This window comes from Chiloscyllium plagiosum, chromosome 5 (assembly GCF_004010195.1).
Source record: "Chiloscyllium plagiosum isolate BGI_BamShark_2017 chromosome 5, ASM401019v2, whole genome shotgun sequence".
NCBI classification, from domain to species: Eukaryota; Metazoa; Chordata; class Chondrichthyes; order Orectolobiformes; family Hemiscylliidae; genus Chiloscyllium; species Chiloscyllium plagiosum.
In genome coordinates this window covers 24,047,910-24,063,471 of record NC_057714.1, presented here as the reverse complement: position 1 = coordinate 24,063,471, position 15,562 = coordinate 24,047,910, and the positions used below count along the sequence as shown (strand labels likewise).

Sequence of the window (15,562 nt, the reverse complement as noted above, 5' to 3'; positions counted from 1 at the left end):
TTCTGGTCTCCTTCCTATCGGAAAGATGTTGTGAAACTTGAAAGGGTTCAGAAAAGACTTACAAGGATGTTGCCACAATTATGAGGGGCATAGATAGGGAAAATAGACAAAGTCTTTTCCCTAGGGTCGGGGAGTCCAGAACTAGAGGTGAGAGGGGAAAGATATAAAAGAGACCTAAGGGGCAACATTTTCACACAGAGGGTGGTTCGTGTATAGAAGGAGCTGCCAGAGGAAGTGGTGGAGGCTGGTACAATTGCAACATTTAAGAGGCATTTGGATGGGTATATGAATAGGAAGGGTTTGGAGGGATATGGGCTGGGTGTTGGCAGGTGGGACTAGATTGGTTTGGGATATCTGGTTGGCATGGACGGGTTGGACCGGAAGGGTCTGTTTCCATGCTGTACATCTCTATCCCTCTATGACCCCCACTTCTGACATCATGATGAAGCTGCTCAAGATGCTTGAGTTTGGGGCACTGCTCTGAGGAACTTTACAGCAATATTCTAAGACTTCTAACAATCACAACCAATGTCTGGTGGAAAATTTTGCCTCATCCCAATTGTCTAATACTTTGCTGGAAAACCTTGGTTCCATAGTCAGTCAAATATTGCTTTGTTATCAAGGGAAGTCACTATTCTCATCTCTTAAATTTCGCTCCATGCAGATACAATTGTGTTTTGAAGTCAGGAAGACAAGTCATCAATTCAAGAGGGATGGTAAAAAAGTACCATGGTGTCGGTTGGCATACGCAAGAAAACTGGTTGTATGCTTCATTAAAATATCACCTAGGGGAAACGTGGATTAGGAATAGAAAAGGGTCAAAGGTAGAACTTTGAGGCAAGGCAGATATGCTGATTAAGATAAATAGGAAGTAACCCTGTATGTGCAATGCCACATAGCAGACACGTGATGGAGCAGGATGGTATCATCAAGTTTGTAACACAAAGTAAGCATGGAAATAAATGAAGGGAAATGATGGAATGATCCACAGAAAAAGCCCTACAATTTCTCTCAATGTCGACTTTGATTAGGTTGGTCATGATGCTGGGACTAAATTGAAGGGATTCAAACAAATAACGATGGGCACGGATTTATTAATAACAAATCATTAGTAAATAAGCAGGAGTTAATGTCAGAGCAATGGTTGACTATAAAAGCGGATTCAAATGGACCTTTTTTAAAGGATCATCTAAAAACTGTAGGACAAAGTGCCAAAATCTGAGTAACTTTATTTGAAGGAGAAAAGATAAAAAGCTGAGTGGAAACCAAGTTTTAAGATTATTTTTGTAAGATGTTACAATGTATTTTTATATTTTTGACCTTTTTCTAGTGATGCTAATGATAAAGGATTCTTTTCAAATTAGCAAACACGAATGTAATAAATCTTAATACTGAACACTTGCGATTATAATTTTCTTCTCACTTTATATTTGCTCAAGTGGATGCAAGAGATGTGGAAATCTGAACCTTGCTATGCAAAATATGGTGTCAATGGAACTGTATGTTCATTTATTGTGTATCTCAGTGAGGTATGTTATTTTTACTTCCATTTAAAAAATTGTCTAACGTCTCGGGTTACATACAGTGCAGTCGCAAACGTGTGACTTACCTATGAGCAATGTGATTTTTTTTCTCTCAAATTCCTGAAACATTCAATTTTCAATAACTAATAGTGAGTCTGTCAGTTAATACAATATCATTATAGTTTTCCCATGCATTCTACTTTGGGGAAAAAAGATTCAGGCTACTGACATTGATTCCAGTGAATATTATTTCACCCATCAGAAACCAGGCTAAATTTAAATAAATAGCATCATAGAATTGTCAATGATGAAGGAGCCTGTCATTTTTTTCTTTATTTCTACACTGCAAAAGGTGAGCCGTAGACTTAAGGCATAAAAAGAAGTACATCTAATAACTTCACTGAGTTGCAGAAAGACTTTAGTTTTCAGGTTTGCAAAATTCAGCAAAGTATTGCCTTTTTAAATTGGTTTGCTACTTTACTGTATTATGTCACTTGTGTTAACCTTCTTTGTTTTACCATACTGTCATTTTTTAAAAGTTGAAGCAATGCATAGTGATCTCCTATTCAAATATAATGAACATGCACTCTTGGTGAAGTTAATGTAAGAAATATGAGCAGGCGTAGATCATAAGGCCTTTTAAGCCTGCCCCACCATGCAATACAAACCTGGTTGATTATCAGCATAAACACCGCTTTCTTACCTTTCCTTTGATTCCACGAGAGAAAAGAAATCTGTCTGTCTCATCCTTAATTGCAATAACGATGAAGCCTCCACAACTCTGAGGTAGAGAATCCCGAAGATTCACAATTTTATTTTACAATGTCAGTCCTAAATTATAGTCATCTTGTCCTCAGACTGCCCCAGTCACTCTTCAGCCAGGGGAACAATTTCTCAGTGTAAAGCCCCTTCAAAATCTTGTATTTTTCAGTGAAATCACCTCTCCTTCACCTAAACTTGACATGGTACCTGTGCAATTTATAGTGATTGGGAAGCAATCTGATCAGGAAGCAAGCGATCTCATTGCTGCACTGTGTTGGAATACAAGCATACCTTTCCTTCAGTGTGAAGTCTGAAACTGAACATAGTATTCCAAGAGTGGCCTTGCCAAAGCCTTATACAATCTCAGAGGACTTTTTTATTCCAAATCTTCAATCTCCTGAAAATAAAGGCCAACATACTAAATGCTTTCATAATTGCTCACTTTGCCAGCATGCTAACTGGATGTATTTGTACAGATACACCCAAGTCTCTCTGAACATCAACATTTACAAGTTTCATGTTTTAAAGAATACAATTTTTTTATTCTTACTATCAAATTGAATAAGTTTGCACCTCCCACAAAATAACCTGTCTGCTGTCACATAGCTCAATCACTTAACCTTTGCAAATACTTTCTGCAGCATTGCTGTGTCCCCCTCACAGATTTCATCCCCATCAAGCTTTGTATTTCTAGTTAGTTCTTTTAGTCTCTTACTTTTAGATTACTTTTAGTCTGTTTGTCTAATTCATTAACATTGGGTGTAAGTACAGCAGCTGTGGCCCTAGACATAACCTACTAATGTAAAAATGTACCATTTGTCTGTACTCCGCTCCTTATTCACTACTCAATCCCCTATATGTGTTAGTACATTTCCTCCAACTCAATGAGCCGTGTGTAGCATCTTTTGGAAATTCAAGTATACTACATTTACTGATTCCCTTTGTCCACGCTGCTGCTTGTATCATAAAGAAATTGAAGTAAATTTGACAGACATTAGTTCCTTTCTATAAAACCATGTTGATTTTGATTGTACTATGATTTTCTAAATATGTTATAGAGTCATGTTGTTGCGACTTTCTTAATAAGAAACTCAAGAATTATCCAGGTGATCGATGTTGGTAACTAACACACACAGTTCCCTGTTTTCTTCCTACTATCTTGGATAGAGGAATTACATTTGCTGACTTCCAATCTGTGGGGCCATTCTAGTATCTATGGAATTTTGAGAAAGTGCATCCAGTACTAATATATTGCTTGTACTTAAATCATTTGTTACAGGATTTAATTTCATGTAATTAAGGTACTTTCAAATATTAACAAATGAGATGTTGTTTTCCCTCTTTTTCTTACCAAACTTTGTCTTTTTCTTTACTACTGAAACATGTCTCCATACTGCATTCTAAAATCACAACTAAATATGATCGTTTCTTTGCTCATCCTCAACGCAGACATAGTTGCATACAATAAATACATACTTTAAATACAGTAAACACATCTTGAAATTTTTATTCTTCGGGTGATGTTTGTAAATATTGTGGAATTGGAGAAACTAAAGTCATTTTTGATGATCAGTGCTCCAAACTCTGTTCCCCACGTCAATTCTAAGCCAAAAGCTAATTCAATCTTTTCCCATGTTTAAAATCATTGAAGTCAAATTTAACACTGTTGTCCCTCTAGCTGAGATCAAATTTTCAAGAAGTACACTCTATCACATAAGGTAATTGGAAATATATCATACCATAAATCATTGGGTGGCACAATGGCTCAGTGGTTAGCACTGCTGCCACACAGCACCAGGATCCCAGGTTCGATTCCAGCCTCGGTGACTGTATGGAGTTTGTATATTCTCCCCGTGTCTGCGTGGGTTTCCTCTGGGTGCTCCGGTTTCCTCCCACAGTCCAAAGATGTGCAAGTCAGGTGAATTGGCCATGCTAAATTGCCCGTAGTGTTAGATTAGTCAAAGGGAAATAGGTATGGTTGGGTTACTCTTCTAATCTAATCTAATCATTCAAACCTGTATTGTCCATTTCACTACTTATGAACAAAATGAAAAACAATGCATTAATTTTTTTTTGTTTTGGTAATAGGCAAGATTGAGTTCTGACCATGCTGCACACTGAATAGCACATGAAACAGGATGTGCAATACGAGAGTTCAAGCAAATGATTTAATAATATTTGGCAAATGCCAAATTGTCATTAATTTTAAACCATAAATTTACAACCCTCTTTCCCAGAATTGCTAACTTCTAACTTCTTTTCAGAAGATAACCAGAGAAGTCCTCACTCTTACAAGAGGCTCAGAAATGGGCTATCTGATGTTCAATGTCTTAACTTCTAACATTGACCTTGAAGTTAACACACATTAATTTTAAATATACTTTAATCCTAAGGTTGTTTGAATTGCACTTATTTTCATATTTATTTTTAGGGTTTCTTATCAATGTGTTCACCAGGTGCCCAGTTTATCTCCAGTTATTCTTCAGTTTGGGGATTTCAAGTTTTGTTTTCGGAAATATTCTGGATTATCACCTAGATATAATATTACTTTTCTTCTCTTCACACCACTTGGTTTCACCATAAATTAAAGGAAACATTTCAAACCATAACCATCCTATAAAGTTTCGTATTCTTAACATTATTAATATAGAATAGGATTTTGGTAACCAAATAAATTGAGTTTTTCTTCCTGACAAACTTGCTATATTGCCAGTGAGTGACTTTGAGCACCATAGCATGTTAGTTGCTGTGGGTCATTCCTTTTCATGAAAGCATGAAATAATTGAAAGCAAAGCCAAAGTTCATATAAAGCTGTAAATATTGAATTGTGTAGTTCTGTCATCATTAGAAATTATAGAAATATTGATCTCTTTTTTTCACTGTTCTTCATGAAGCCACTGATGTGAACAAAGTGAAAGAGAGTTGTAAAGACTGAGAACTCTTCAGTTATAGGTAGGACCCCTAATAGAATAGAGCGATAAATGTGCAGTGATGACCTACAGAGCATGGTACTACTTTTACTGTAAACTGCAAGAATAAACAAAAACTTAAAAGGATGGTTCTAGATCCATTGAAAATTGGAACTAATGCCATTACCGATAATTTAGAAATGAACAAGAATTCACCATTTAGAAAAATTCATCTGTGGTTTAAGGCGCATGACAAAAGTCAGGCACACCCACTGCAAAATAAATTAAATTGAAGAGTCAGCCATTCAGGGCTTTCGTATATTCCAAACAATTAGTTTCAGAGTGAAAGAGTTAAAGGTACAGATTCTACTCAAAGTTTAAAAAAAAAACAAGATCTATTTCTTGTTCTGTTATATTGTTCAATTTTAATGTGATATATTAATTGTCTATATTTCTTTAGATTGAGAATTTCTGCCCTATGCTTCCAGTAAGAATAAATGAGGTTGCTAATAATGATGCCTTAAAACCCAAGGTGAGAGAGTTGAATCATTAATACATTTTAAATGTTTTTAGAAATAAACTATCAGAAGCAATAGTTTTTGTAATTTTAATTCAAGTATATATATATATTATTTAAAGCACATTATACAATCCACAAGGTATTCTTATGCTTTCTATTAGTCTTTCTTTAAATACAATAAACACCTCTTGAAATTTTTATTCTTACAGAGATGTTTGTAAATGTTGTGGAATTGGGGAAACTAAAGCAATTTTTGATGATCTATGCTCCAAACTCTATTCCCTACCAACTCTATACCTTTCATTGATAAGAGACTGAAATTAAACTTGGACATGAACTTTTGCCACATTGGAGAGCTCTCCATCATAGCAAAGATAGCAGAATTTACAAAAACTAAGACTTGCTGCCACCCACCTGATGAAAAATCATCTAGATTCAAAATGTTAGCTTGCTCTCTGTCCACAGATGTTGCCTGGCCTGCTGTGATTTCCAGCATTTATTGTGTTAAATACAAATTCTAGCATCTGCAGTAATTTTCCTTAAATATTTCTGACTTTTTTTAAAGTTGTTTCTTCCTTAAGTGCCCATAACCACATTGAATACCTATTACCTAACTAACCCGTATCAAAATACTAACGAGCTTAGACTTCTTACATACTGACCTAGTTGCAGAGCAGCAAGCACACCTAATGTGGCTGTTCACTCTATTTAAAGGCATTTGCAGAGACAAGTCTGGTTGCTCCACCCTAGCTCTCAATAATATGGATGCAGGAGAGGCCTCTCCTGTAAGGTAAAATCTCTGTTGGTATTCTCTGAAAAACTGACCCATGTCCAGGAGTGATCAACTATGTGCTGGAATGCCAACTAACAGAGCCTAGCAATGGAAATTGCAGCTATTTGTGTAGGTGCCCAAGTTGGACAGTTTCTTAAGGCCAAAAAATGACCAGAATTGACTCCTACCTGATACTCCAACTGGAAGATTGCATGGATAGGGTCAGTAAAGTCAAGATAGATTTACTCAGGGGAAACTAGCAGAATCCCCGGTAGCCCATCCAAAGGAAATTTCTGCCTATGTAACTATACCAGTGTTGAGTCATGCTGTTTGGACTCCAAAATGGTTCAGTAGTTAGCACTGCTACCTTACAGCGCCAGGGACCTGGGTTCGATTCCAGCCTTAGGCGACTATCTGTGTGGCGTTTGCACATTCTCTCCGTGTCTGCGTGGGTTTCCTCAGGGTCCTCTGGTTTCTTCCTAAAATCCAAAGATGTGCAGGTTAGGTGAATTGGCCAGGCTAAATTGCCCATAGTGTGCGAAATTAGTCAGGGGTAAATGTACAGGAATGTGTCTGGGTGGGTTACTCTTCGGAGGGTCGGTGTGGACTTGTTGGGCCAAAGGGCCTGTTTCCACACTGTAGGGATTCTCCAATTCTAATTTGAAAGGCCAATGAACCAGATAGTGACAGGTTTATGTAATTTTGTAGTGTACCTAGATGACCGCTCAGTGTACAGCAACATATAGGTAACATGCTTAGGACAACTGGAAGTCTTCTCTGGAAAATACAGTCAGATGACCTCATGGTCAGTCTCTCAAAGAGGGAGTTTAAGGTCCAAGTGACCTTTCTAGGATACGTAGTGGGTCAAAAATGAGGGCTGCAAACAGAATACTGAAAATTCCAGGTGAGGATGGATGAACTGGCTCAGAGTCATAGAGATGTACAGCATGGAAACAGACCGTTTGATACAACTGGTCCATGCCAACCAGATATCCTAACCTAATTGAATCCCATTTGCGAGCACTTGGCCCATATCCCTCTAAACCCTTCCTATTCATATTCCCATCCAGATGCCTTTTAAATGCTGTAATTGTACGAGCATTCACCACTTCCCCTGGCAGCTCATTCCTTACACGCACCACCGTGTGTGAAAAAGTTGCCAAAACCTATATCCTCTAGTTCTAGACTCCCCCAACCCGGAGAAAACACCTTGTCTCTTTACTCTACCCACCCCCCTCAATTTTATAAACCTCTATAAGATCACCCCTCAGCCTCCAACACTCAAGGGAAAACAGCCCCAGGCTATACACCCTCTGCCTATATCTCAATCCTTCAACTCTTGTTTTTATCCATCCTTGTAAATGTTTTCTGAACCCTTTCATGTTCCACAACATCCTTCTGATGGGAGGGAGACCAGAATTGCATACAATATTCCAACAGTGGCCTAACCAATATCCTGTACAACTGCAACATGACCACCCAACTCCTATACTCAATGCTCTGACTATTAAAGGAAAGCATATCAAATGCTTCTTCACTATCCTATCTACCTGTTTGTCCACTTTCAAGAAAATATGAACCTGGACTCCAAGGTCTCTTTGGCTCTTCTTTATTCACACGATCCCTCAGTTAGATACAAAAAGATTAATTTAAAACTTTGTGGATTCTTTCTCCCATACCCAATTAACTCACATTTTAAAAATATTAAACTAATTAATTACAAAAAAAAAATTAATAATGTGGTGCACACAGACACAGATTAGAATTAAGTGGGGAGTCCAAAAAGATTAAAAACTAAAAGCTTTAAAGATCAATGTCTGAATTGTTCACAAATTTGTTCTTTGATGAAGTGACCAGGAAGGTTGACGAAGGCAGAGCGGCAGACGTAGTCCATACGGATTTCACTAAGGCCTTTGATACGGTTCCACATGGTAGGCTGCTCTGGAAGGTTAGATTGCTTGGAATCCAGGTCAAGCTGGCAAAGTGGATACAAAATTGACTTGATGGTTGGTTGGTTGTATTCTGTCTGGAACTGTTCTGGTCTCCCTCCCACAGGAAGGATGTTATGAAACATGAAAGGGTTCAGAAGAGATTTACAAAGATGTTGCCAGGGTTGGAGGATTTGAGCAGAACAACTATCAGAGACCCTGTTTGGATCTGGTCATAACAGTGCTCTTTATTACAGTCATCTGTACTTTATCTGAGAGAATACTTTTTCTTCCATTGTTGCATTATTTTCTGTTTGGTGTTCAGAATCACAATTACTCCATTATTGTTAGGCCGAGGTTGCAACCAGTCTCGATGTTTTGTTGGAAATGCTGGCTGAACGTAAAGAGCTCACATGGATAAAACTAAGAATAGAAAGGATGAAAGAGAACTGGATCATGGATATGAAAGCATTGGCAAAGAAACGGAATTTAGAAAATCGACCAAAAAAAAAGGTATAACATTGCAAATACGTTACCTTAAATTTCTTTTTTGTTTCTGAAAAAAGCACTTCGACAAGTTATTTCCTATGAGATAGTTTGGTTAACATACAACTGCACTTGCATATGCATCTAAAAATCTGATTTTTTTCTATAGTGAGCAACATTTTTTTAAAGTGGTAAAAAGCATACATTTGATGAAGTGACTATACAGTTTCATTCCAACTTTTAATAGAGTTGTTTTAGAACATAGGAATATACAATTTGCATTTATGCAAATTTTAATGTGTGTGTAAATGTAAATTTATATAAATGCAGACCTGGTGAACATGGAACAATGTACCCAAGTACTGTACAGAAATGAATACTAAACCAAATTAGTGGGAGAAGTGGAAGACATCGAATTTAATTAAAGGAGAAGATGAAGGTGGAAGGTGCAGGGAGAGAATTCAAAAATGTGGCGGTCAATGGTGGAGAAATTGGGTGGAGATACTAGAGACACAGAAAAGTTTGGAGAGAGTGAGATTGAAGCTTTGGAGGAGGTTACAGAGATGCAACAATTATGGTTATGTATTGTTCAAACACAAAAATATAAGCTTTAGGTTTTAGTTGTTGTGAGGCTAAAATCTAGTAAATGTCAGTTAACCTAGAAGTATTGCGAGACTAATGTGGAATAAATATGACAAAGGTAATTTCATCCCCTCTCATTCTTAACCAGAATAGAGATCGTGGAAACGTGCTGTGATAAACATGGGATATATTTTGGAGGAGACAAATGAAAAATATCACAATTTAATAACATTCTATTTTTGTAATTTGTATTTTGTAAGCCCCTATGGGTCTTCAGCTGGGGTTTCCTCATTTGCTGCATGCCCCGAGGTAGTGTTTCCATGAAATATTTTTCTATGCAAGTCCACTCCTTTTGTGGCAACTTTCAATCTTGTATTTATCAGATGACAAAGCAGTGGAGAACATTTTACATGTTGTCAAGTTATTGGAACCTGAGAATAATTGCTTGCCTTTCCATCAGGCAAAATCATGAAAACCATGAGCTACAATTACTTAAATGGTCGTATTTGTGATGTCTGTTATTGACAAGTTTTTGAGCTCTATGAATACGCTCTATTCCTAAACTTTACTGTTATTCTGCAATTGAACAGTAGCTCTGGGCCTTCCAAATATTTCCCAATGAAATGCTGAAAAAAACAGAAGCCATTGTCTTTGATCTTTATCAAAAACTTTGTTCTTGAACTATCATCCTAAAGAGCCATATCAGACTCAAAACATTTAATGCTGTTTCTTTCTCTACAGATGTTGCTAGAACTGAATTTCTCCACCATTTTGGTGTGTTGTTTTAAATTTCCAGCATCCACAGAATTTTGACTTTAACTTTGTCGCCTTTGAAAATTGTGAGGCTGAATAAAAATACTTTCGCAATCTTGGTGCTGGACCTTGGCATGAACTTTAACTGCATAAGTGCCATCACTAAGGCCACCTTTTCCACGTGTACACTGCCTAATTCCATCTCCGTCTCAGTTCATCTGTTGCTGAAATGTTCATCCAAATACTTTCCACCTCCAGACCTACACAATTCTGACCAATCCTAACATATTGCACCATCTCTAAACGTGAAGTTGTTCAAAATTCTACTGCCAATGTCCGAATCAAGTTCACCAATCAGCATGAATTGGGCCACTGGTTAAGCAAAAGCTTGATTTTAAAATTTGAATCTATTGTTAAATCCTTCTATTGCCTCACCTTCTTTAACCGTGTCATCATCTTCACACCTACAATCCAAGATATTTAATCATATTCTTGCCTTTGAGCCTTTGTGATCTTAATTGCTCCAACCATTGATAACCATGCTTCAGCTGCCAATGCCCTAAGTTTTGGAACTCCTTAACCCCCTCCTCTTCTCTTTCCTCCTTTAAGACCCTCCTTTGAATCTCCAACATTATTTCCTATGCAGTTTGTTACCAATTTTTGCTTGATGGTTTTCCTATGGAGTAATTTGAAATCGTTTACTACATTAAGCATGCTACATAAATACAAATTGTTGGTGTTGAGAACAATGTTCTGTTCATATCAACTATAGTTTCCCAGTTATGGTTGTATGTTTTGGCCTTAGACCTGTTTCAGCTAAATGCCACAAATGCCAATTAAAGATGATATATTACATATTTGAATATTTTGTTAGAATAAACTTTATATTGTGATTTTGCTCGTAATGTGTAGTTAGTAAGATGTTTTTACCAGTTAGCATTTATGCAGATGCATCAGAGAGGTCAACCAGCAGTAATGAACACACATCACATCACTAAAAGGAGACTTGTACTGAAATAGACAAGATTTAGCATTCTCTGGCAAGTTGACTTCATATCTACTATCCACGGATATTAGCTTCACACCATTCAAGCATTGTCTGATGAGGAATAATGCAAGCTGTCAGGTTGCAAATATAATAGTGGGGTTGATTGGAGTGATGAAACTCAGACTGCAACTTCTGGATTTCCAAATTTGACAACATGACTGCCTTTGACTAAAGTTGCTGTAGTGTTCATGCATGAATAACAGTGATCTCCATTAATCTTAATTTTAGATCGATTTGTAGGCCATTTCCACCAATATCTCAAAACGAGCTTAAAAATCTATATGTATACATGTTTTTCGTTGCAGAAAGCAAGAGTTCCTTAACTGCTAAAATAAATGTTAGTGAGACTATTGAAAGTGTTTCAACACTTAACTCTTCTTAATGCTCCAGAAATAAAATTCAAATTTCAAATAGTGAAATCACTTCAATTTGAGAGTTTTTGCTTTGTATGAACAATCCTGGGAAAGTCATAGTTTACTGAAGATGTCATGGCATTCAACTTGCCCACCTTCTTGAGTTCCAGGATAATTTTGTATCCCGTCTCTAGGTTGGATGGATCATCCCACATGAACTTAGATCCACCTACCTGCTTGGTTCCTAAGGTTGTCATCATTTCCCCATCCCTGTGAGAGCTCACCTCACTGCAGCCCCTCAGATCTCAAGCAGAACCTCCAGGTAAGAGAGAGCCCGAAGGAAAACCTTCCTAGAGCTCCAGTTCCCATGTTTACTGCAGTCTCAAACATCCAAGAGCTGGTGAGTGTGTGGAACACAAGTTGCAGTCCCTTTAACTTGGAATCCTTCCTTTATCGGAAATGACATTTCCTGCTCGCTTCCTTAATCGATCTCAGAAGCCATATTTTAATGTTGTGGCTTGGGGAAATTATTGTGGGAAAGCTTGCCAATTAGTAAATCTGTATCCTAACCTACAAATGTTCTTGCCTTTCTTGCAGGAGCTAAGTTTGCAAAATTCTACCCAACGATTATGCCTCCACTTCTGTTAGAGAGGAATGGTCACAATGAACAGCAAAGCTATTGTATTAAGAGACGTAAAATATTTTTCCCTACTAAATTTCTTCTCTATTTCTCCTCTAAAACTCCATACATTAGAAGGATATAATTCAAATGATGATAGCAAGCCACCATTACCTTGCCCAACTACTCTTTCTTGAGCCTAAGCAGTTAATTTCAGCAGACCCTTCAATCAAACAGTGTTTTTGGCTTAATCTTAGTTGTATCTTATGTGATTATTGCCCACTTACAAACTTGTTTTATAGCAGAAATCACTGTTTGGTAACCAGGAACAAATAATAAATGGTCCCTACTTGTTAAATAAGACCTTTTCTGCCAAGGTATTTGAGTGCATTACACTCACTTTTACATTGAACTGTTAGAAATGCTCAATTAAAGTCAAGTATAAACAAAATACAATAACAGATCTAATGCAATTTCACAGGGTCCACTTAGCAACAAGACTAGTGTGCTTTAAACAGTATTATTCTTTATTTTGAAGTGGACTTACCTTTCAAATTCAGTCAAAAATAATGCATTTATAGATTGTGCTGTTTCTGAATTTCATTTCTGAGTCCCACTTGATTTATATTGTGTATAATGAAAACTTCCAATTATTTTATCACTGTTGGTAATGCATCAGGCTCATTTTCTTGAACTGGAGTTTTCTAAAGTGTCTCAATTTAGTCTGGAATTAATTCAACTGTCAAAGAAGCGTGAATTCATTAGTACAGATTTCACAGAAATAAAGGCTAATTGCACATATCAAACTTAAAATTAGAGTGTTTAACAACATGTCAATGATGCTTTAAAAGTTGATTTCATACTAAAATGATGAAAACAAAAACTAATCTTTTCTCTTTATTGTTAGATTTTACTTCATTTAGGTCTTTTGACAAAGGAGTCAGGATTTAAAATAGCCGAAAATGCCTTTAAAGGAGGCCCACTTGGGGAATTGGTGCAATGGAGTGATCTCATTGCCTCAGTGTACTTATTAGGTCACAACCTGATGCTGTCGACATCAGTAAATGAATTGAAAGGGTAAGCTATACTGAACAAGACACACACTTTTCTTAAATATCTGGCAAAAAATAATATTAGGAGCTGAATAAAAGGATTGCCGAAATGCTGGCATATTTCAATTGAGTACAATTGCTACTTAAAATTGTTGTACTATAAATAGCAATGTAATGAATGCTAACAGCAAAAACTAAAGTAGAAACAATTTCTTTATATAAATGCAAAAGTAGTGAAACTAAATATGGAATCTAACTGAAACTAGATAATTAGATATAGAAGCAGAATTAGGCCATTCGGCTCATCGAGTCTGTTGTGCCATTTGATCATGGCTGATGTATTTTTCAATCCTTCTCCCCATAACTCTGGATCCGCTCACCAAACAAGAAAACTATCAATCTCTGTCTTAAATACACTCAATGACTTGGCCTCCATGGGCCTCTGCAGCAATGAGTTCCACGGATTAACCATCCTCCGGCTCCTCATCTCAGTTCTAAAGGGTTATCCCTTCACTCTGAGTATGTTACACAAACACTTAATGTTTACTTATGAATGTGGAAATGTGCAGTATACATATTGATACTGTATTATTTATTGGATGGATAAAGTGACATTTAGAAGCAGATGAGTGCGTTGTTCTCAGTGTGAGGTGATATGCACTGACAACATTTCATCTGGTGTTGAAAACTCATGTCTCAGAGCAAACTGCTTCCAGAACCAGTTGTTCAAGAATAGCTACTACACTGGCACCTTCCTGACAATCGAAACTTGTTCAGTTGTATCCTATCTACACAGATAATCTAACAGCCAATTGTCATTCAAATATTTTCTGATGACTGTCATGATCTTGCAGCAACGTAAATGTAGTAGCCGATGGTAGACCATTGAAATATAGAAAATAATACAATACACATGACTCTCACATTAAGTAGATCAATAGTATGGGAAAGTAAGTGGCCTCAATGTTAACCTTCCATTTATTGAAGAGAAAATGTTATGCTCATGTTATGGACCACGCCAGACGCCCTCAAAACATTTCAACAACTATCCCAGACCCTAACTTTGCTAGTTGTTTTAAGTGGACATTCCAGAAGGGGTGCAGATGGTCAAACATTTAGTTTTAAAAAAACAGAATTTATTTACAATATTACAGAATGAAACACAAACAAAAGAGAACAGAATACAGAATAACTTAACCTATCCAAAACACAACAGACTATCCCAAATTAATGATGCTGTTCCCAATATTTCCAATTATCCTCTTAAACATCCATTTGCGTGAAAGGTAAAATCAAACACATGGTCTTAAAGGAGAGAAGACAGAGAGAGAGAGATTCAGCATGGACCTGTTTCTTTGGGTCCAGCAGCTTCACAACTGTCTGACTGCTTTCAGTGACTAACCAAACCAGAGAAGAGCTGAGCTGGAGAACTGGCCGCTACCGTTTCATTGTACAAGTATTTTTTTTTTAAACTTGAAAGTCTTTTGCCCAAGGTAGCATCTGTTAGCTATCATCAAACTGGCCCTAAAACCCTTCAAACCTGGATTTTTCTGAGTCTGTGTCGTTTATAACCTTGCTGTTTAAAAAAAAGCCAAGCTTGTTAAAGGAGCAGCATTATCACACTACTTTTCTTAATTACTTAGGACAAAATCTGTTTTGTAACTTATCTAAAATTTGCTTATGATGCATCTTATCACCCCTTTTCTCCAAAACCTTTTTATTATGGATTTGCATAACTATATTTTTAAGAATACCTGTCTTGTTGTATGTCATTCCTCCAATGTGTTATGAAGTTGATGGGAAACTGTTTCAACCCAGTGGTCTCCTGGGAACCGATTTTACATGTAAAGTGTGATCAGTGGTTTGTTCACTACCTTCCCACCCATTCCTGACCGTGTCCCCAGAATAAGCAACTCTCTCCTCTTTTGATACATATGACTAACAAGTAATTGGACTTGAAAATGTGTTGCTGGAAAAGCGCAGCAGGTCAGGCAGCATCCAGGGAACAGGAGAATCGACGTTTTGGGCATAAGCCCTTCTTCAGGAATCATTCCTGAAGAAGGGCTTATGCCCGAAACGTCGATTCTCCTGTTCTCTGGATGCTGCGCTTTTCCAGCAACACATTTTCAGCTTCCCTCTTAGGTCCCTTGCATTGAAATAAATGCAGTTTAATTTATTAGTCCTACCTTGTCCCTGCCTGCCCTGACTGTTTGACTCACTTCTGTTCTCAACTGTACCCATCTCAGATTGATCTC

General features: G+C 37.1%; 1 protein-coding gene across 1 annotated transcript in view; it reads left to right on the top strand.

Annotated features, from left to right (window-relative positions):
* The window catches only part of LOC122550236 (alpha-1,6-mannosylglycoprotein 6-beta-N-acetylglucosaminyltransferase A-like), a 54,684-nt gene that overhangs the window by 4,659 nt on the left and 34,463 nt on the right, over positions 1-15,562 (top strand). Inside the window, exons 2-5 of the mRNA XM_043690994.1 lie at positions 1,440-1,529; positions 5,655-5,726; positions 8,766-8,927; positions 13,163-13,332. Coding sequence (XP_043546929.1) covers positions 1,443-1,529; positions 5,655-5,726; positions 8,766-8,927; positions 13,163-13,332 — 491 coding nt within the window. The 5' untranslated portion in view covers positions 1,440-1,442. The remainder of the gene's footprint in view (positions 1-1,439; positions 1,530-5,654; positions 5,727-8,765; positions 8,928-13,162; positions 13,333-15,562) is intronic.